This window comes from Populus nigra, chromosome 18 (assembly GCF_951802175.1).
Source record: "Populus nigra chromosome 18, ddPopNigr1.1, whole genome shotgun sequence".
NCBI lineage: Eukaryota > Viridiplantae > Streptophyta > Magnoliopsida > Malpighiales > Salicaceae > Populus > Populus nigra.
The window spans coordinates 10,444,166-10,465,596 of NC_084869.1; the positions used below are offsets into that span (position 1 = coordinate 10,444,166).

General features: G+C 31.4%; 2 protein-coding genes across 4 annotated transcripts; both read left to right on the forward strand.

Annotated features, from left to right (window-relative positions):
- The first annotated feature begins 7,505 nt into the window (after nt 1-7,505).
- Nucleotides 7,506-12,195, forward strand: LOC133677983 (MA3 DOMAIN-CONTAINING TRANSLATION REGULATORY FACTOR 1-like). 3 transcript variants are annotated; one of them, XM_062100125.1, is made up of 4 exons: nt 7,506-7,911; nt 8,083-8,361; nt 9,802-9,896; nt 10,109-12,195. In XM_062100125.1, exons 2-4 carry the CDS (start codon nt 8,121-8,123, stop codon nt 11,918-11,920), a joined length of 2,148 nt encoding a protein of 715 aa, XP_061956109.1. In that variant the 5' UTR covers nt 7,506-7,911; nt 8,083-8,120; the 3' UTR covers nt 11,921-12,195. The 3 variants fall into 3 exon arrangements, with proteins under 3 accessions (XP_061956109.1, XP_061956107.1, XP_061956108.1); XM_062100123.1 differs by having other exon boundaries at nt 7,506-7,829; XM_062100124.1 differs by having other exon boundaries at nt 7,506-7,829; nt 8,088-8,361.
- Nucleotides 12,196-15,768: 3,573 nt separating this feature from the next.
- LOC133678911 (probable UDP-N-acetylglucosamine--peptide N-acetylglucosaminyltransferase SEC) lies at nt 15,769-20,336 on the forward strand. The gene is made up of 10 exons (XM_062101426.1): nt 15,769-16,318; nt 16,404-16,496; nt 16,582-16,683; nt 16,833-17,000; nt 17,084-17,172; nt 17,913-18,034; nt 18,219-18,400; nt 18,683-18,967; nt 19,604-19,751; nt 19,851-20,336. Exons 1-10 carry the CDS (start codon nt 15,884-15,886, stop codon nt 20,222-20,224), a joined length of 1,998 nt encoding a protein of 665 aa, XP_061957410.1. The 5' UTR covers nt 15,769-15,883; the 3' UTR covers nt 20,225-20,336.
- The last annotated feature ends 1,095 nt before the right edge of the window (nt 20,337-21,431 follow it).

Genomic DNA, 21,431 nt, shown 5'->3' on the forward strand with positions numbered 1-21,431 from the left:
TTATTCTTTAAAAAAAAATGTTGAAGGGTCTTATATGATAATGAAGAAAAAATTAAACGAGAACGTGATAATTTCATAGAAAGTAAAATAAAAAAAATTTGAACTCAATTTTTAGCAAATAAAATATTGAAGGATAAAATTAAAAAAATATAATCCAACAAAAGTCGAGAACACTTGACTCGAGTCCACTCGAGCCAGCATGAAAAATCCTCAACATAATTGTGATACCAGGATAATTTTATAGAAAGTAAATTAAATAAAATTATCAAAGTTAATTACCAAACAACCCTATATTGAATGATGATATAACCTAGATCATTTTAAAAATCAGTAAAAAATCAAATAGAAAAAATAATGAAGCCCAAACCCCAATTAAATAAATGCTAAAGGATTAAACTAAAAAAATGAGCTTAAAAAAAAAACAAACTCGAATGAATCTTCTAAACTTATATTAATTTCTCTAACTCACAACCTGAAAAATCTTAGATATAAATAATTTTAAATCCAAGTTAATCTCAAACTCAATAGAAAAAAGTGTTTTTTATTCAAAAATGTATTAAAATAATATTTTTTATTTTAAAAAAATTATTTTTGATATTAATGTATTAAAATAATTTAAAAATACTAAAAAATATTAATTTTTTTAAAATATTTTTAAAACACAAAAATAAATACAATTTTACTAATATTATAGCACTTACAACCTATATCGAAGTTCCATCCTGATACCATCATTAGTCTCAAACCATGTAACATCCCTTTGTCATTCATGTCACGTTGAAATATGACCTGCAATCTAATCACTTACTTATTCAACCTATGAGAAACATTTAAAGGAATTCCTATAATAATAATTAAAAAAAAATTACTTTTAATCTCTTATGTTTAATTAGGTGTGAATTACATTTTAACTTCATAGTTTAACACTATTTCTAGGTTAAAGTAGATTTTTTAAATTAGATGAAATGTTAATCTTACCCTCGTATAAATTACAGCTTAAAACCCATGGACGACGACAAAGCGAACAACGTAACTCTTTTTCTCTCTCTTGAACTGGATTTGTCACTCTCTTTGTGTTTTTATAATGTATTTAAAAGTATAGTTGTTTTTATTTTTTAAAGTATTTTTTATTCAGAAATGTATTAAAATAGTTGTGGTTATTTTTTAAAGTATTTTCATTTAGAAATGTATTAAAATAATATTTTTTTATTTTAAAAAAATTATTTTTGATATCAACACATCAAAATAATCTGAAAATAATAAAAAATATTAATTTGAAATAAAGAAAAAAATAAATAAATAATTTAATTTTTTTCAAAAACACTTTTAAAAGGCAAAAATGAACATGGCCAAATTTCACCTACTCCGAAAAGATCGAGCAAGATTTCTTGAAGTCGGGTGGGAAACTCTTGTTAATTTTATCAGTGTAGCGTGGCTGATAAAACATTGGTGATAGACATTACTTTTATTAAAGCATAGTTTTTAAACCCGGTCCGGTTCAAGGCTCGGATTCCGAGTTTTGACCGGGTCGCCGAGTCAACCCTCCAGGTTTTGTCTTTTCTTATTTTTTTAAATCCGGTCCAATTTCAATTTCGGATCGACCTGTGAGGCTAGACTAGGTTTTCAAATTATGCATTAAAGAGACAAAAACAAGAAATCTCTACAAAAAAAAATTGTTTTGACAGCTATAGAAACTTTAATAATTAATTTCACCTGTTGATAAGGAAGAAAAGAGAGAAAATATTTTATCAGTTATGATACTTTAGATTATATATATGGTCGCATAAAACTTTAGAATTTTTTAGTGTTTTTTTATAATTTATCTTAGTGGAAATATATGATAACTTTGTTGAAAGTAAATGGATAGATTTAGGCATTAATTTGTGCATTTATGCAATTGGGTGTTAGAAAAATGCTTGCTTGCTTCATTCTCATTGAGAAGGAAAATCCTTGAATCTATTACGCGAATCAAAGTGTAATTCTTCAAACTAACTATAAAGAGAAGAGGTAAATTGTAATTCACACCAAATACTAGGGTCGATGTTAAATGTAATTTTCTCTAATAATATTAATAATATTTAATATAGAAGTTAAATGGATAAATTCTATAGAAAGAACACATGAAACATGAAATTCAAATATCAGCAACCTCACTCACATGAAACACGTACACTCGAGGCAAAGCTTTCGAAGCCAAACTATGGTTTTGACAGGGACCAATATCCTCCTAGGTTTTCACATCAGTTCCACGAGCGGCTATTAATGTCTCCTCCATGGGATCACAATCTGTTACGGTTGAACATGATTTTTAATTCAGGCTTTATATATAGTTGCTTGTGAGGGTTTTAGGGTTTCAAACAGAAAAACCAGATCACTGATCTGCTGACAACCATTATTATCCACGCATCTTCCAAGAATAACAAATGCAGAAAAACCTTCCCGTCTGATAATTATTACACACCTCCTAACAATCAGGATTCTTACATGGGATCATTTCCTTATCGACATGGCAAGGAACTTGACAGCAAAAAAACAGCTACCTTAAACTTAATCCGAAACTCCTGATAGTAGCCGGGTCTTCCAAGTTATCTGGAAACCTCCTGGGAATCTGGAGCTCCTTCTAATGATGAGGAAAGAAAACGCCTTCATTTTAATAACAGTCATATATATATTCCCAGTAGCCAGGCTCTACAAAAACAGGAAACAGTGCCCAACCCCATCGTACGTGAATGCTTCTAAATATTTCAGATGACTTTAATTAATTTCAGATGATTTTTTATGAAATTGATTAGTTAGGATTATATATGTGATGGGAATTAATTTGGGGACTTTTATATTAATTCTTTTAAAAATGATATATTTTCTGAATTTGCAAGATATGATATTTGATATTTACAAAAACAAAACATCTGCCCAAAGCAAGGGCCCAGGGCAAATATTCAATGATTTGGAATGTGAATGACCCTCTTGAAATATAATAAGAAAGGAACTTGGTTTTTGATATTTAAAAATATCCCAAAATATCTTTACCAGTAAAAAAAGAAAACCCTAAAAAATCCAGTTTTCTAAAAGTAAGGCATCGTCAAAATTGATTACCTTCTTCACCGTATTCGTCAGCCTTTATAAGCCCTTGTGTTTCTGTGGGTGTGCTGCAAGTTGCAGCATGATGAAGATAATTGATGTGACACCATTGGCTCAATTTCTTTCTTTCTTTTGTTTATTCGATGCACAACAAAAATTATCGAATTAGAATTGAAAGACAAACCATGTTTCCTGTCATATCTTAGAAATTTAGAGGACCAACACTTTTTTTTTAAATTAATATAGATGTTTTTAGACAATTTATTTATATTTTAATTAATTTAATGAGTTTTAAAATTAACAATTATTTAATTCTAAATATTTAAGATTAGAGGATGTTTGAAAATATAATAGTAATTATTTTTTAAAATATTTTTTATTTGAAAACTTATTAAATTAATATTTTTTAAAATTAATTTTGATATTAATACAAAACGATCTAAAATATTAAAAAATTAATCTAAAATTATATATATATATATATATATATATATATATATATAATGTAAAAAGTATACAATTTTTTATTATTTTGTTTCATCGTACTCTCTTGCTATGTATATATATAAAATTAGTTGTGCGGTTTTCGTACTTTTGTTTGTTCTAGAAAGCTAGCTTCTGCCCATTGTTTTTCTATTCAATTCACTCTCACTTTTACTTGCAACCACCTTAATATCCAATTAAGCTCTTCTTTTCTTCTCTTAATACAGTTTTTAGCTTGTAAAAAACATTTTATTGTGAATCAAGAAACTAACTAGTGTTTTTAATCAAATATATAAAAAATTATATATTAGAAAGAGACAATAACACAAATTAAAAATTAAGTAATAAAGTTAATAGATAAATATAAATTAAGATATTTACTTTCACGTTGCATATAATTGTTCGATTTTTTTTATTTAATTATATATCAGTAATATTTTTATAAGAAAAATATTACTCTAAATTCTATTGAAAAAAATAATTTGTAAGTATAAACCTTATTTTATTTTTCTATTAATCTATTTTCCTCAACCAGAAAATGTAGTTTTTTTTTAACAATGTACTTCTGAAAGTAACAATGATTAGAAAAAATATCAAAATGAGTATGACCGAACTGAGAAAATGAGAAAAAGACATTTCTTTAATTAAAATCTTTTTATCCAATTAACATGATTTATTTTTTTGACAATTTGTTTATCAAGATATTTATTTTTGTAAGCAAAAAATTGTTAGAATCATATAATTAAAACTTTGTGTTCATAAAAGATTTTGTTTTCAAGAAACCTGATATTCAGACACTTCCATTCCCAACCTACTTTGAAGCAGAAGATGACGATAATTCAGAACCTCTGGTTGCCGATCTTGGAGAATTAGATCCATTTATGGTTGCAGATTATTTGATAGTAGCAGAAGCACGTTTGTTTAGGAGTGTAGTTATAATTATTTTTTAAAGTGTTTTTAAATTTAAAATATATTAAAATAATATTTTAAAAAAATTAAATTAGTGTATCTAAACTATCCAAAAAATATAAAAAATTTAATTTTTAATAAAAATAAAAAAATTAATTTTTTTAAAAATATAAGTTGGCTTGCGTTTCCAAATACTATCTTAATTGCCTTGCATTCACACTATTTTTTGGTGAGCACATATTCTTGATTTTTGAATTTTTTATTTAAAATTAATTTTTTAGTATTTTTTATTATTTTAATGTACTGATATTAAAAATAATTTTTTTAAAATAAAAAAATATTATTTTCATCTATTTCTAAATAAAAAATACTTTAAAAATAATTATCACAGCACTAACAAACATAATCTAATTTGAATTTGCTTATTATGCTCAGAGCAATCAACTGAGGCTGTTAATCCAGTTTTTTTTATTTTTATATTTTTTACCTAAGGGCTGGTGATTCTGTCATCGACAGGTTTAACACCTCTTTTTTTTTTCTTTTTTTTTTATCCTTTAAAGGGGACTTTGTCTCAAATAAATAAAGGAATTTTTGTGATTTTTAAAATTTTTTTACTTAAATTTTTTTATATATATTTTTAGATTATCTTAATATACTGATATAAAAAATAATCTTAAAAAATATCATTTTAATACATAAATAATTTAAAAAATAATAGTAAATATTACCTTAGTGTGACGGATTTAGAGGGTATTTAAGAGTGTGATAATGATTTTTCTTAAAGTATTCTTCATTCAAAAATATATTAAAATAATAATTTTTTTATTTAATAAACAATAAATAAAAATTAATTATTTTAAAAAATATTTTTAAAATATAAAAAACAAACCAAATTCAACTGAGGTTGTTAATCCAGTTTTTTATTTTTATGTTTTTTCCAAAGGGGACTTTGTCTCAAATAAATAAAGGAACTTTTGGATTCCTAGATTGTTAGTTAACATTCACTGTAATTCCTTTTTCAACTAACAAAAAAAAAAAAACGGTTAATATATTTTTTAAGGCATGTCTTAGAGCAGTTGGTTGAAGCCTGCGAGGCACGTGCAAGTTAAAGTCACGTTAAGAGTGTTATTTGATTTAAAATAAACATAATAATTTTAATCTTTTCTTTCTTCAAGTCCATCATTTAGAGTTAATTATAATATTTTTTTTGTATTTTATCATATAATAAATAAAAATAAATTAACCAGATATAATTTATAATTTAAATCCCAAATTTAACAGATTTAATCAAATATTAATTAAAGAATTAGGTTGAGATTTTTTAGTATTTTTTATATGGTTTTCTTGTTGCCAATTACATCATTTATTGTGAGTTGCCAATTACATCATTTCTATGATATAATAAAATAAAAATTAATTTAACCCGGTAAAGTCTATAACTTGAATAGTAGAATTAACAAATTAACTAAATATCAATCAAAAAGTTAGTAAAGTAAAATTTTTTCATGTTTAAATTATTATACCGAATTAAATAATAATACTAATAAAAATTTAACAGTGTAAATATTTTTTTTTTAAGTTTCAAGAAATTTGTTCAACTCATAGTGAAAACGAGGGGGGGATAAACTAGTAGAATCTAGGAATCTTTTAATTATTTATTTAGGTGATACTTTTTATGGATGGATAGACCGGCTTTTGTTGCTTTTTTAAAAAAAAAAAAAACTCACATGACCTTTACTTGTCTTTTAGCATTCGTCAATAAGGATTGCTTTCCTTTTCATTTTATTGCTGGATTGTTTAAACAAGTAAAAAGCATCCCTTTCTCTTTCATCTAAAACATCATCAATTTGAAGAAAGTTTTTTCAAATGAAGTGAATCAAGAAGAAGATGAAGCCTAACACATTACATAAGATAAGAAAAAAAAATCACAATAAGACTTATGACAAAGAAGACGTAGCGCTACGGTCTTTTTAAAAATAATATTTAAAAACAGAATAATATCATAGTTTTATTACACAGAGATCACAGTTTAAATCCTACCATCTATAATTTTTAGATGGTAATAAGCATGTGCAAGTTTTAAGGTTTAAAAAGCTATCACTTGAGAGAATATATGAAAGAATAATACAAAATAATATTTAAAAATAGAATAATATCAAAGTTTTATTACCTAAAAATCACAAATTTAAATCTTACCATCCATAATTTTTAGGTGGTGATGAGCATGTGCAAGCTCTAAAGGTTAAAAAGCTACCACTCGAAAGAATTTATTAAAAAGTAATATAAAATTATTTTTTAAATGACATTTTAAGTTAAAATGGTTGTTTGACAGATTTTATATTTATTTTATTTTTTTTATGTATCGATATTATGTCTAATATTTGCATCATTAAAACCTAAATAAAATAATTATATTATTCTTATTTGCATCATTAATTTTCATGACAATCAAAATAAAGTTGGAACTAGAAAGAAATGAAATAAAAACAAATTATATTTTCTTTTTAACAAGCACCACTTTTGAGACGAAAAAGATTCTTTGAATGCAAGTAAATCTCAAAATCACACATTCAATGTTGCACAATCTTCCACTCAATCAATTTCTTGAAGCTAATTAATTAATTAATTTGATTATAGCATTGCTTTAATATTATCCCCATCATTTTCAAACCCAATTCCTTACCCTAAAAGAAAACATTAATTATACTTTCCAAAAACACAACCTTGCCAATTATTCCTTCCATTTTTTCTTGTCATGCAAGATTCCATTTATCCATTCCTCCTCTCTTCGAAAAAATTAAAAAAAAAAAAAACTATGGATGGACTATGGAATCCCTAGAGGGGCAGTTTAGTAATTGAAGTTGCTGAAAAAACCCTAAAGAGGTTCCAATTCCGCAGAGGGGACACAAAAGACAGAGAACAGCCTGTAGACATAACGCCACGTGGATAATCAAAGCGATAATATACCCAGAAAATCCCGGTGACGTGTACCCTTAACCGTAGCCTCCCTATAAATAACAGACACTTGCGCATTTTGATTTCCTTTGTTCTCATCCATTTCCTTCCCTGTCTCTCTTTCAGATTGAGACATGCGCTGCTCTTACTGCTCGACCTATAAATAACCGTAGCCTCCAGGATCCACTAATTTCGGAGCTCCGTTTCGTTTCATCTGGGGTTTACTTTTCAATTCAATTATATTCTTGCTTTTTTTTTTTTGGATTCTTCGAATCGGAGGTTGTCCGGTTTGGAGATCCGATTGCTTCTCCTGTCTGTCTTGGCTCGAGATCCGGGCCAAGTACAGAAGTATCGGGCTCGGGTTCTTAGATTTTATCTTCTTTCTCTTCAAGTGTACAAAGGTTCAATCTCTCTCCCTCTCTGATTTTGTCAGTTCTTGTTTTCTTTGAGTGGTGTTTGGTTACTGAGAAAAGGAGGGAAAGTGTAAGAAACTAAGCATTTTGAATCTTTAGTTTCCATCATTTTTTTATATTAATAAAATATAAAAAAACTGATTTTTTTTTATTCAATGATTTTTTAAAATCATTTAGAAGAAGATAAGATTGTTTACCAGATTTACTTACTATTTATTTATTTATTTTTGTTGACTTGTAGTTTAGATTTGAGGATTATATAGAATTGAACAAGTGTAAATGGCGACGGGTGAGGGATTTCTGACGGGTGAGCAGAGGAAAATGCTGAAAATAGCCAGCCAAAATGCAGAGAATTTGTCATCGTCTCCCAAGGGTTTGTCTTCGTCGCCTAAATCCCCATCACAATTGTTTTCTGAGCATCACTTAAAAGTTCCTGCTGCCGGGAAAGCAACTAATGCTGGGATTGCTGTGAGGCATGTCAGGAGATCGCACTCGGGGAAGCTTGTGCGTGTTAAGAAAGGTGGGTTGGAAATGGAATGCTTGTTTTTTGTGTGATTGTTATTTTTGTATTATGACTTGTGAGTAATAGCTTCGAATATTATTAATGGCGGTTGTTTCCTTTGTTTTGAGTTTAATCTAAAATTGGATGTAGTATTATATGATACTTACTTGTATATGGTCATGTCTGAAGATCCAGTGTGGTCATACCATGGTATTTTGGGATGACATTTTTATAGATTATTTTAAATGTATTTGAGGGATTGGAAGGGGATATGTTGGATGGAGGTTAGAACATGGCTTAATTAGCTTTCTGGATTCCAGAAAAAGTATGTTTGGATAGATCAAAAAAGCAAATAGTCGTGGAATGACTGGGAGATAATATGATAACTGATTGAATGAATACCTACAAACAGTGAGCTTCTTGTTTGAGAATGTGTAAAACGACTCACTGCAGCTTACTTTAGTGAATTTAATAATCATTATCACATAGTTTAAGCTTGTTAGGTCTTTGACACTTTACTGAAGTGAGAATATTCATTCGAATGTTTGATGATGAGAATGTTTCTTTTGGATTTCCCCTTTATAATTTATCTTTTTTATACGTGTCTTGGAAGCATTTTATCTACATTTAGAAGATAAATTATCTTTATATCTGTGATAATTTTATTTTTGCATCTATTTTCTGTACTTTTTTTTGGATATTATGGATGATAATAACCATAATTTCTGGCTGAGGAGATGTCTTGTTTTCTTCATGGTGCATGGATAGTTATAAGATCTGAGTTAGTTAGTGCTGATACTTTAATTAATTTGTCTTCATTGCCTACACTGATCAGCATAGTACGTGAAATATTTATTCTGAATGATCTCGTATAACCTTCACAGAGGGAGTGACCTGGACATAACTTTCACTAGGCTAGTTAAGGGCCATAATACTTGTTTCATTGTTAACATTTCATTTGATGGTCAGAGGCAAATTGAAAGCTAAGCAGTGGTAATTCTAAAGGGGGCATTAATTCTAGAGTAGTCTAATATTTGTTTATACGCTGATGATGCTGATTGAAGAAAATGAAGAAAATTAAATACTATATATTTTTGATGATATACAAGTATCTTCACTCTGGATAACTGGGTTTCTGGGGTTGGGGGGAGTCTGGATAACTGCTCTATGCATTTTTGTGTTGCAATTTGGTGCCACTGTAGTGTAAAACTCTCTTGAACAGCAAGGCCTCACTGTTTGGATAATGCAGACTAATCTTTAGTTTACATTGAATAACCAACTTATAATGAAGAGAGAACCAATTAGTGCATTTTAGATTAGTTTGTTTGCACAATCCTGCAAGTGGCCAATAATAGATAAAAAAAAATGTATTATTTTGACTTGCACACATTGTTTTATAGAAGATCATGAGGATATCTTCATGCTGATTAGTGTTTGTCTTCTTTTTTATGGTTTAAGATGGTGCTGGTGGTAAGGGAACATGGGGAAAACTGCTGGACACTGATGGCGAATCCCATATTGATCGGAGTGATCCTAATTATGACAGTGGAGAGGTAAGTCTCTACCTGAAATGTGATTCATTCATCCCCAGTCATTTTGAATCATTTTGGGTTTGTCGAGGCTTTTGGGTAAATGTATATGCCTGCAGCTTAGTTTTGTATGGCTACTATATTTTTTTTTCTTGTTTGCTTCACCTCTGAACAATTTGGGTCAATTCTCCTGTCATGACTTATAGATTGCTCTCTTCTGTCCTACCATTGTACAGGAGCCGTATCAGCTTGTTGGGGCAACCATCTCAGATCCCTTAGATGACTACAAGAAGGCTGTTGTTTCAATAATAGAGGAGTACTTTAGCACTGGTGATGTGGAAGTGGCTGCATCTGACCTCAGAGAACTTGGGTCTAGTGAATATCATCTGTACTTTATCAAGCGACTTGTTTCCATGGCCATGGACAGGCATGATAAGGAGAAGGAAATGGCTTCAGTTTTGCTTTCTGCGCTGTATGCTGATGTCATCAGCCCATCCCAGATCAGAGATGGGTTTGTCATACTTCTAGAGTCTGCTGATGATCTTGCAGTGGACATACTGGATGCAGTTGACATCCTTGCTTTATTCATAGCTCGTGCTGTGGTTGATGATATCCTTCCTCCTGCTTTACTCACCAGAGCAAAGAAGACCTTACCTGAATCCTCGAAAGGATTTCAAGTTCTCCAAACTGCTGAAAAGAGCTATCTTTCAGCTCCACACCATGCAGAACTTGTGGAGAGGAAGTGGGGTGGAAGCACCCACATCACTGTTGAGGAAGTGAAGAAAAAAATTGCGGATCTGTTGAGGGAATATGTGGAGAGTGGAGATGCTGTTGAAGCCTGCAGGTGCATAAGGGAGTTGGGAGTTTCATTCTTTCATCATGAGGTTGTCAAGAGGGCTTTGGTTCTTGCCATGGAGATCCGAACTGCAGAACCACTTATATTGAAGCTGTTGAAAGAAGCTTCTGAAGAAGGCCTGATAAGTTCCAGTCAAATGGCAAAGGGTTTTGCTCGATTGACAGAGAGCCTTGATGACCTTGCTCTTGATATTCCATCTGCCAAATCCCTGTTTCTATCCCTCATCCCCAAAGCTATTGCTGAAGGATGGCTTGAATTCATGAAATCTTCAGGTGAAGATGGACAAGTACAAGCTGAAGATGAAAAGGTTAAGCGGTTTAAGGAGGAGGTTGTGACAATAATTCATGAGTATTTTCTCTCAGATGACATCCCTGAATTGATTCGAAGTCTTGAAGATCTTGGAATGCCTGAGTGTAACCCAATCTTCCTGAAAAAGCTCATCACCCTTGCCATGGACAGGAAGAACAGGGAGAAGGAAATGGCATCTGTGCTACTGTCAGCTCTTCACATTGAGATATTTTCAACTGATGACATAGTTAACGGTTTTGTCATGCTTCTGGAATCTGCAGAAGACACAGCGCTGGACATTCTGGATGCTTCAAACGAGCTTGCACTCTTTCTAGCTAGGGCTGTAATTGATGACGTCCTGGCTCCTTTGAATCTAGAGGAGATAGGCAGCAAGTTGCCACCAAACTGCAGTGGAAGTGAGACAGTGCGCATGGCTCGATCACTTATTGCTGCCCGCCATGCTGGCGAGAGGCTCTTGAGGTGTTGGGGAGGAGGAACTGGCTGGGCTGTGGAAGATGCAAAGGACAAGATCTTAAAGCTACTGGAGGAGTATGAAAGTGGGGGTGTTGTTGGCGAAGCCTGCCAATGTATTCGTGATCTTGGAATGCCTTTCTTTAACCATGAGGTGGTGAAGAAGGCATTGGTCATGGCAATGGAGAAGAAGAATGACAGGATGCTGGATCTGCTCCAAGTGTGTTTCAATGAAGGCCTGATCACAATCAATCAGATGACCAAAGGCTTCAACCGTATCAAGGATGGAATGGATGATCTGGCTCTTGACATTCCTAATGCAGAGGAGAAATTTAGCTTCTATGTAGAGTATGCCCAGAAAAAGGGTTGGCTGCTTGCACCTTTGGGGTCATCTGTTGCGGACGGCTCCTCAAACTCCGTGGCAGGTACTTGAGAAGAAAGCATATTTCCTCTTGTCATTCTCATGTATGTTGTTACCTATTGCCTCTCTGTACTGCTGAAAGGTGGATAGGTATAGATATAGGATATGTTTAGATTCCGTCTGGTGTCTCTCTTTTTTGTGCTTATCCGATGGAGATTCTCATGATCCCAGTCAGTGTGTAAAGTTGGTTATTTCTTTGTGTTATTGACGACCTAGCTTTAGGCGCATCTTGCATCCAAGAGAGTATGTTAAAAGAGGGGAAATAAATTCCCTGTGATGTTGCTGTACATGCTCTGTGATGATGGTTAGGATTACTTACCTGTTTCCTTCCCTTTCTCTGATTTCCCTGAAGCACAATAATTCTCATGTTCCTAATTCTCATTTTAGGATGGTTTTGCTGATGATAATTTCTTAGTTAGGCAGAGAATTGTTTTTTAAAATATTTTTTTATATTTTAAAATTTATTTTTGATTGAATTTTAATAGGGGGCCAGTGTCATTGCTGGGCCAGCATTGGCTAATTTTCTTATTATACCTTTAAGGTTGTTTTTCCTTTTTTCAATTTGGTATGGTAAAGATTCCTTTTTATTATTGTCCTTGATTTTTTTCTCTCCTTTTAGATTGCATGTTTGCACGTGCCCGTTAAAAGAACAAGGACACTGCCAATAATTAGCAACCTTTTTTGATGTTTAATGTTCAAAAGGAAAATAAATCTACACTCTAGTCCCTCAATTTATTTCTTTCCTAATTTGATCCCTTTTTTAATTTTCATTTCGATCCCAATCTTCTTTGTTTTGTGTATCAGTTCCCGTGTCATGATAGATGAGAGAGGGTAGTCCCCAAAAAACTTTGAGGAGAGATCTTTTAGGTGGCTGGTTTTTTCACCATCAATCATTGCTGGAAACAGTAGATTGATGTTTGTGATGTGTTTTATTTGATTTGATTATGAGTTTTTAGGTCAATTATAATGCATTTTGTAGTTAGAGATGAGATTATAGAGGTATAAAATGTATATTATTTTTCATATTTTTAGATGAAAATGGTTGAAATCTAGGTTCTTAAGATCCAAAAATTTCAACCCCAGTTTTGCAGTCATTAGAAGCTATATCTCGTGATAAGAAGATGGCAAGCAGGTGACGGGCTGTTCACCAAATTAAAATAAAAAATGAATGGCGTGTCATTCTCCCCATTAAAAAAAAAAAGAAAAAGAGATTGATGGAGTGGGCTTGGGTTTCATGGGGCCCAGGTCTATATGTCTAGCCCATGCACGCCTGGACCTCTGTTTTTTCAATCCCATCGTTTTTTCTTCTTTTCATGTTTTTAAATTGAATTATTTTAAAATAAATTTATCTAAAATGATGTTTAAATAGTTATACAATTATGTAATTATTTTAAAATGATATCAACGTTTTTCATGATAATACTAAAATATTACTTTCTAAATAGTTGTATATGAATTTAACACGCATAATTTTCTAAGTGCATATGAAATATCTATTTTTAAAATTTTTATCTTGCATTTTTATATAATTTTTCTCAACATTATTATTGTTGTAATTTTTTAATACATTCTGTTAAAATTATTAATTTATCATTTTATTATTTAAACTTGCTTTTTAGATTACAATAAGCTTTTGTTTAAAAAATAAAGCTTCTGATAAAATAAATATTTTGTCAAAAAAAAGAAAACTTGTTGATAAAGGAAAGAGGTTTTGGTTATATATCTACATTTGTTTTTTATTTCAGTTTATTATAGATAATGTTTCTATGCAATAAAAATAACTAAAGGAAGATGTATGTTTTGTTAAGAAAGATATATTAATAAAAAATAACAATTTATATTTGATTATATTTTTTCCTATAAAATTTAATCTATTGCATTTGGGATGAAAATAAGTTTTTATTTTTATATAATTAGATAAAAGAAAGAGTTCTAAGAACTCCCCGAATATCATCATATATATCTATCTTTTATCTTAATAATTTAGTTTTGGTGAGCATTAATAAATATTTTTATGATTTATTAATCTATATTATGCATGCATCAACTTTTCACTTCTCACTTAATTTTTAGATTACAATAAGCTTTTGTTTAAAATATAAAGCTTTTGATATAATAAATATTTTGTCAAAAAAAATTGTTGATAAAGGGAAGAGGTTTTGGTTATAGATCTACATTTGTTTTGTATTTCAGTTTATTAAAGCTCTATGCAGTAAAAATAGCTAAAGGAAGATGTATGTTTTGTTAAGAAAGATACATTATTAAAAAATAATAATTTGTATTTAATTATATTTTTTTCCTATAAAATTTAAACTATTGCATTTGGGATGAAAATACATTTTATTTTTATATAATGAGATAAAAGAAAGAGTTCAATAACTTCCAATATCATCATCATACACATTTATCTTTTATCTTAACAATTTTTATAATTAAATATCATCATATACATCTATATTTAAATTAGTATCCCTTATCTCTTTTATTTTATTTGGAGAATTTTTTTTAAATGATGATTATTGTTTTAATTATGCATTTAAATTTAAAGAATTTTTCTGATTCATCTATATTTTTTTTATCTTTTGTACGGATAAACTTTATTTTTTAGAATAAAAAATATTTTCAAAAAATATTTATAATATACACAACCTTGCATGATGTTGTTTTCTCTTTTATTTTATTCGATTAATTTAATTAATATCTCTATTTCTATTATCACTTGCTTAAATAAAAAATTATTTTAATAAATAAATTTAGCAAATACTTCTAGATAAATATCCAGTCTTTGAAGATTAAATATCTTGATATATATCTATTTCTTGATTTTTCAAATTTTATTTAAATATTGTTAATGGATTTTTATTTATTTATTTATTCGCACATATAATTATCAATTTACTTAATTACATATATTGTATAAAATTTTTAATTTGAACTTAGACTTTTTAAACTATAGAGATACATTGAAAAAACTTTTATATATGTTTTAAAAAATAAAAATATCACATAACTAGTTAGAAACTAAACTAAGTGGTCAAAGTATCTTACAAGTTTTTTTTGTCATTTAATTTTTTGTAAAATACCCACGATACCTTACCTTTAATATAAAAATTTCAATGAACATCTTTAAATTAAATTAAGAGACTATTTAGCTCTGCGGCTTCGGCTGTGTTTTGTTTAAAACGCAGTTTGTAGCTATTTGGTTAAGGAAAAAATTGATTTACTATTTAATGAGCCCCACTTAATTTCTGCTTTAGCAACGCAGGAAAGGAAAAACAACTATTTCTTATTTTTTTCACTGTTCATGTTAATTGCACTGTTCACTATAAAATAGTGAACAATGCAATTCTCTTGCACTGCGTGGACATTTTTTTTTTAAGTGTGTTAATTTTTTTTTTGTTAATTTTTTTAACATTTTTTTTAAAAAAACTAGTTTGGAGTGAATTTTATACATGATAATATTTTATCTAATTTTATTACACGCTAAAAAATTATGAAAACTGTAGTTCTTGTCAGATGAATTTTGTTCGTAATGAAATTGTAGATAGTTTAATAGAACAATAAATTTTTTTATATAAAGTATGATTTATTTCATGATTTTACCGCAATATTTAAATCCACAATATTTAAATTAAAAATCATCAATATTAATATATATTTTTTAAAATTATTTTATAATCTCAATTTCAAAAACATTCTTAACTAAACACATTAAATTATTTTTTTTTCAACCTTATTTTCAACCACAATTTTAACTAAATATTTAATTTTTTAAATTAATCATAACTAAAAATATTTTTTATAAAAGAGCTAGAGCAATACCACATATACCACATGGAGTCCAAACGCAGCCTGGTGGACACACGACACACCCAATTGCATACGTATATATCTGTACCCAAACTAACCAAACATTTCTCTCTAACCTAAAATAGAGCCTCCGTCTTCCTCCTCCGCACCAACCTCCGACGCAAAATGTCGCAACCGCAACCCTGGGCGCGGGCCCTTCAGCAATCAATAAAACCAGAACTCGTAACCGTAGACGCCAACTCCACAGAAACCACCTCAAAAATTCCCCATCCTCCTCACAAACTCGTCATTTTAGCCGACCTCAACGCCAACCCCCCTGAATCCGACACCACCGATTCCCTCCATTTGTCACCATCTGACCTCACGAAATTAAAAGACGAAGCACAGGATAACAAACCTAACTTAACATCCAAAGAAGCAGATAACAACGCCACCGTAGAAGTTACTGAAGGTAAAAAATCAAGCAGTAAATTAGGTAAATCACGTTCGCGTAACAGTAAATTAGACAACCCTCTCGATTACGGACCTGATAATGATAATGACCAGCCTAGCCAAGGTCCTTCTTCCTATCGTGAAGAGAGAGTTAGCAGTCTCAAAACGGTGAGTTTCCTTTTTTTATTTTCCTTTTATTTTTATTTAATGAATTGTTAGAATTTTGGTTAATTATTTTATTGGGTTTCTTTAGGGATTGTTACATGTTGCGAAGAAGATGCCGAAGAATGCACATGCGCATTTTATACTTGGATTAATGTACCAAAGATTAAGCCAGCCTCAAAAGGTTAGTTTTCGGAGCACAATTAATTCGTTTTTTTCTCTGATTGATTCGATTTGTTTCATGTTAGTTAACTTTGTTTTGTTTTTAGGCGATTTTGGCTTACGAGAAGGCTGAAGAGATATTGCTTCGTTGCGAGGCTGAGGTAGCTCGGCCTGATTTGCTTTCCTTAGTTCAAATTCACCACGCCCAGGTTTGGTTATATTTTGCAGTGCATTTTGTTTTTTCTTGTTGTGTGAAATTGCTTTCGTTAGTTCAAATTCACCACGCGCAGGTTTGTGTTTATTTATTTATTATTTCGATAAAGTATGTGATTCTTATTGTTGAATGCGTGTACTGTAGTGTATTTTGCTTGAAACTAGTGGCGATAATAGCTTGGAGAAGGAACTTGAAGGGCAAGAGCTTGAGGACGTTCTGTTTAAATTGAAGGAGTCGATGCAATCGGATATTAGACAAGTAGCTGTTTGGAACACCCTAGGTTTGATACTTCTTAAATCTGGCCGTGTGCAGGTATTATCACTAATGATCTTTTTGTTGTTTGTGATGAGAGTTGATGTTTCATGATCTTGGTATGCTGCATCATTTCTTTTCAGAGTGCTGTTTCAGTTTTGTCTGCGTTGATGGCTGTTGATCCTAACAACTACGATTGCCTTGCAAACTTGGGGATTGCATTCCTGCAAAGGTAAGAAATTGCTGTTTATGCTCTTTTGGTTATCCACTCAACCTCGTTTGTTTTAACATTGGCTGCTGATAATAGATAAATGGCAGCATTGGTTCAATGATGAAGCCAAAGAACAAGGAATATTTTGAGAATATGCAGCAATAATTTGAAATGGCTGGGACTAGAAATCATAGGTATCTTGATCTAATAGACCATAAAATGCATCATATAATTTATATAAATTAGATGAAAATCATCCAACAAGGTATCTTTAGCCGTGAGTATAAAATATCTGCTGTTTATGATCATTTCTGAGCAATCTTGACCACTTTATCTCAGTTTTGTCGAGAGGATTCAAAGCACATTTATTTCCTTTGAAAGCTTTTTGAAGGTTCTGAAATGTGCTTTTAGCATGACATTTTTTTCAATCTTATCCCAGTTATTATAGGTATCACTAAGTTGTTTTCTGCAAAGGATGGTTGACAGAATTTTGAAACTTCTACATTTATCTCTTACGTGAGCGATGATGAGGAACGTGCATCCTAAAATTCTCTTCTTTGTTTTAGTTATCTTCATTTGCTTTACAATGGTCTTGAAATCAATTAATTTGCTTGGGTACTGTTGGGTTCACTCATTGAATGCTCTTTCTGGTTGCTCTAATATCAACACTTGATTTATTAAGATGTACAATTGAACACCTATACTATGGTTATGGTTTCTGTAAGATATTGGATCTTTCTCATTTGTTGATTTGCTTGCAGTGGAAATTTGGAACTATCAGCAAAATGTTTTCAAGATTTGATCCTTAAAGATCAAAACCATCCTTCGTCCCTTGTGAACTATGCTGCCGTTCTTCTCTCTAAATATGGTTCGGTTGTTGCAGGTATATTTCAATCGAGTTTTAGCTTCATGTATCTTGACCTTTGTTGACTTTTTACGTTAATTTCTTGCTTTGAATATTAAGATGTAGTGAATAGTTCAATCGACTTCTACTTCATTTGTTATTCATATATGGTTGATGTAACTCACATGACTACAGCTCCTGCTCCCTCTTCCTAACTTCTCAGGTGCTGGGGCAAATGCTGGAGTAGGTGCTTCTGTAGATCAGGCTGAAGCTATCAATGTTGCAAAGGAGTGTTTACTAGCTGCACTTAAACTGGAACCAAAAGCAGCACATATTTGGGCTAATCTTGCTAATGCATATTTCATGATTGGTGACCACAGAAGTGCCAGCAAGTGCTTGGAGAAGGTGCTAGTGGCTCATTGCTACTGTCATTTATTGCTTCATTGTTGAGGTTGTTCATTGGTTTCCTTGATATTATGATAAACCAAGGGGGAAAAAGAGATAAAAGTTCTGATCATGAACAATTAGATAGCTTCGACCGTGTTTAATATCTTCTAAATGAGATAATAAACTACTCTTCTGGTTGCTGATGCATTCATATGTCATCATTTCTTTCCCTTCTCAATTTTTGTGTTAAAATCGTGGAGCTGAAGTTATTACTTTGTTGATATACTTGTTGCTTTCCAGGCAGCAAAACTGGAGCCCAACTGTATGTCTACTCGATATGCTGTGGCAGTTCACCGAATAAAGGATGCAGAAAGGTCTCAAGATCCTAGTGAACAACTTTCCTTGGCAGGAAATGAAATGGCTTCAATATTAAGAGAGGGAGATTCTGTTCCAATTGATCTTCCCATTGCATGGGCTGGACTTGGCATGGTTCACAAGGCCCAACACGAGATTGCTGCAGCTTTTGATACAGAATCAAATGAGTTGATGGAGGTGGAAGAGCGTGCTCTCTCCAGCTTGAAGCAGGTACCTTTTTTCCTATTGCATAATTCATTCTTCTTATATTAGGAAACTAGCAAATAATTATGGTAACTCTCACTAACAATTTAAAACTTCTACTTTCTTTCACAGAACACTAAATTTATGCACATTTTGATCTTTCCTGAAGTTTGTGCTTTTATATGATGACTTGAATTCTTATTAATCTTAGAAAAGTAATATGCTCCATGCTCTCTGAACTGATAAATTATAGAGCAGAACAAGGAGTATTTTTTAAAAAAAAAAAAGAAAAAAGAAAGAAAGAAAGATGCTTCATCCTAATCTTGCTATTTAGTGATTATGAATACTTGCAAAATAATTTATGATCACATTCTCTTCATTTGTATTACCTTTTCAGCTTACAATTGTCCCCTGGCGAAGAAAAAATTATGATCCATAAACGAATATGAAATGATGAACAATGGCACCTGACTTAACTTTTTAGCAGCGGAGAAAGAATATCTTGCCATCTTCTGGATGGATTTAGGTTTCATGCAGGATCTAACATGTCGGGACTAAAAAATTGGATATTTATCATTCCTGTCATGATCTTTTACATAAAATATACCTTTTCATTCTTATCTAAAATAAAAATTCTCAATTATTCACTGTTATATTAATTAGGCAATTGCTGAGGATCCTGATGATGGGGTGCAGTGGCACCAACTCGGTCTGCATTATCTCTGTTCCCGACAATTTAAAGCAGCAGAGAAGTATCTCAAGGTTGCAGCTTCCCGCTCTAGAGAATGCTGCTACATGTGGTCAAATCTGGGTACAAGCAGATTTATGATTATTTATTTCTATATTTCTTGTAGTTCAAATCGTGTTTCTTTCACAAGACGGGCTTACAATTAAATGGTATGGTCACTAGGTATCTCACTACAATTATCAGAAGAACCCTCACAAGCGGAAGCCGTCTATAAGGAAGCATTGGCACGGGCAACACCTGAACAAGCACACGCAATATTCTCCAACCTAGGGAATCTCTACCGGCAGCAAAAGCAATATGACCGCGCTAAGGCTATGTTTACAAAGGCTCTTGAGCTCCAGCCTGGCTATGCTCCTGCATTTAACAATCTTGGTCTGGTATTTGTAGCTGAGGGTCGGTGGGAGGAGGCCAAGTACTGCTTCAACAAGGCCCTCGAGGCAGACTCTTTACTGGATGCTGCCAAGTCCAACATGATCAAAGCAGAGTCTGTATCTAGATTGAGTGCAGGTTTGTCCTCGTGTCGCTGTCAGGATTAGTAGGACAAAATTGCAACAGCTTGATGATAAAGCTGCGAAAATGTAATTCAAGAAATGATGTTGGATGATTGCACACGTGTCTCTATAATAAACCCAGTTTGGTTTCATACAACTCCATTTGTCAACGACTGTTTAGTGATAACCACGCCTGCAAAGACATGGATTAACAAGGGGAAAAAAGAATTAAGAGATTAGGTCTTCATTGTCCTCTCATATCCTCCGAATTTTTTTAAAATAAATTTGCAATGCATTAATTTCTTTCATCCTTCTTAGCATGATTTTTAAACCAAGTCTCGGGTAGCCATGGGAAGGAGGTTGATTTTGATGTCAATTCATTTTTTTTTTTAAAAAAAAAACATGGAGAAAAATCAATTGTTGTTGGCCGAGTTTTTCTTGGGCTGATCAGTTCATGAATCAACCTGGATTTTTAACTAGATCATATTAGATCAATTATCTCTTTATTTTTATTAAAATCCAACTTAATCTAGACCTCGAGTGATAAATCAACAGGATCAGTTCAAAAGGGTTAAATTAAAATTAATAAATATGTAATAAACTCATGGAAGTAATCCTAGACCTTGCACTTTTAGAAAAAAAAGACAATAATAAATGATGTAATTAATAAAAAGTACAAGTGTATGTGGTTTCTTTTCTCGCTATCTAGTTTGCTTTCTTCGTAAAGAGGAAAAGAAAAGAAAAGAAATTTCTAAGAGGTGTCTTGAGACTAAAACTGCCATCCATTATTCATGAACAAGGCACCTTTCATTCCAATGCTCCTTGATGGTACATGTTAGGATTGTTGTTATTAATGTGCAGCAATAATCAATGGACTGCACCGTCCATTGACAATGAAGCATTTGCAGTTCATTTTCTAGAAGAAGATGGTTGTTATTGTCAAAGAAAGAAGGCTACAAACAGTAAGAAATAAATAGGCCAGCCTTTGAGAGTTAAAGAGATTTAATGGTGCAGCCACCATTATTGACAAATGAGTAAGATAAGTTGTCATTGAAACCTATAAATAGACACTGAGAGAGAGCAGCAAATAGAGAGCTGTGTGAGAGAGTGCAGTCAAAGATGTGAAAAATATTGGGAGAGTGGGTTGTCAAGGGCAGCCGTAGTAGCTGCCATTGCTACACTAAGAAGAGAGAAATAGAGTGAGGTTGAGAGTTGCTAAAGAGATGATGATTCCTCTTTTTTTATTGTTGTA

What these genes read in the sequence shown, in the direction of transcription:
- LOC133677983 (XM_062100125.1), top strand. Translation starts at nt 8,121, where the DNA reads ATGGCGACGGGTGAGGGATTTCTGACGGGTGAGCAGAGGAAAATGCTG. An exon ending in GCTTGTGCGTGTTAAGAAAG is followed by an intron (nt 8,362 to 9,801) that starts GTGGGTTGGAAA and finishes TTATGGTTTAAG; the next exon opens with ATGGTGCTGGTGGTAAGGGA. An exon ending in CTAATTATGACAGTGGAGAG is followed by an intron (nt 9,897 to 10,108) that starts GTAAGTCTCTAC and finishes ACCATTGTACAG; the next exon opens with GAGCCGTATCAGCTTGTTGG.
- LOC133678911 (XM_062101426.1), top strand. Translation starts at nt 15,884, where the DNA reads ATGTCGCAACCGCAACCCTGGGCGCGGGCCCTTCAGCAATCAATAAAA. An exon ending in GAGTTAGCAGTCTCAAAACG is followed by an intron (nt 16,319 to 16,403) that starts GTGAGTTTCCTT and finishes GGGTTTCTTTAG; the next exon opens with GGATTGTTACATGTTGCGAA. An exon ending in GATTAAGCCAGCCTCAAAAG is followed by an intron (nt 16,497 to 16,581) that starts GTTAGTTTTCGG and finishes TTTTGTTTTTAG; the next exon opens with GCGATTTTGGCTTACGAGAA.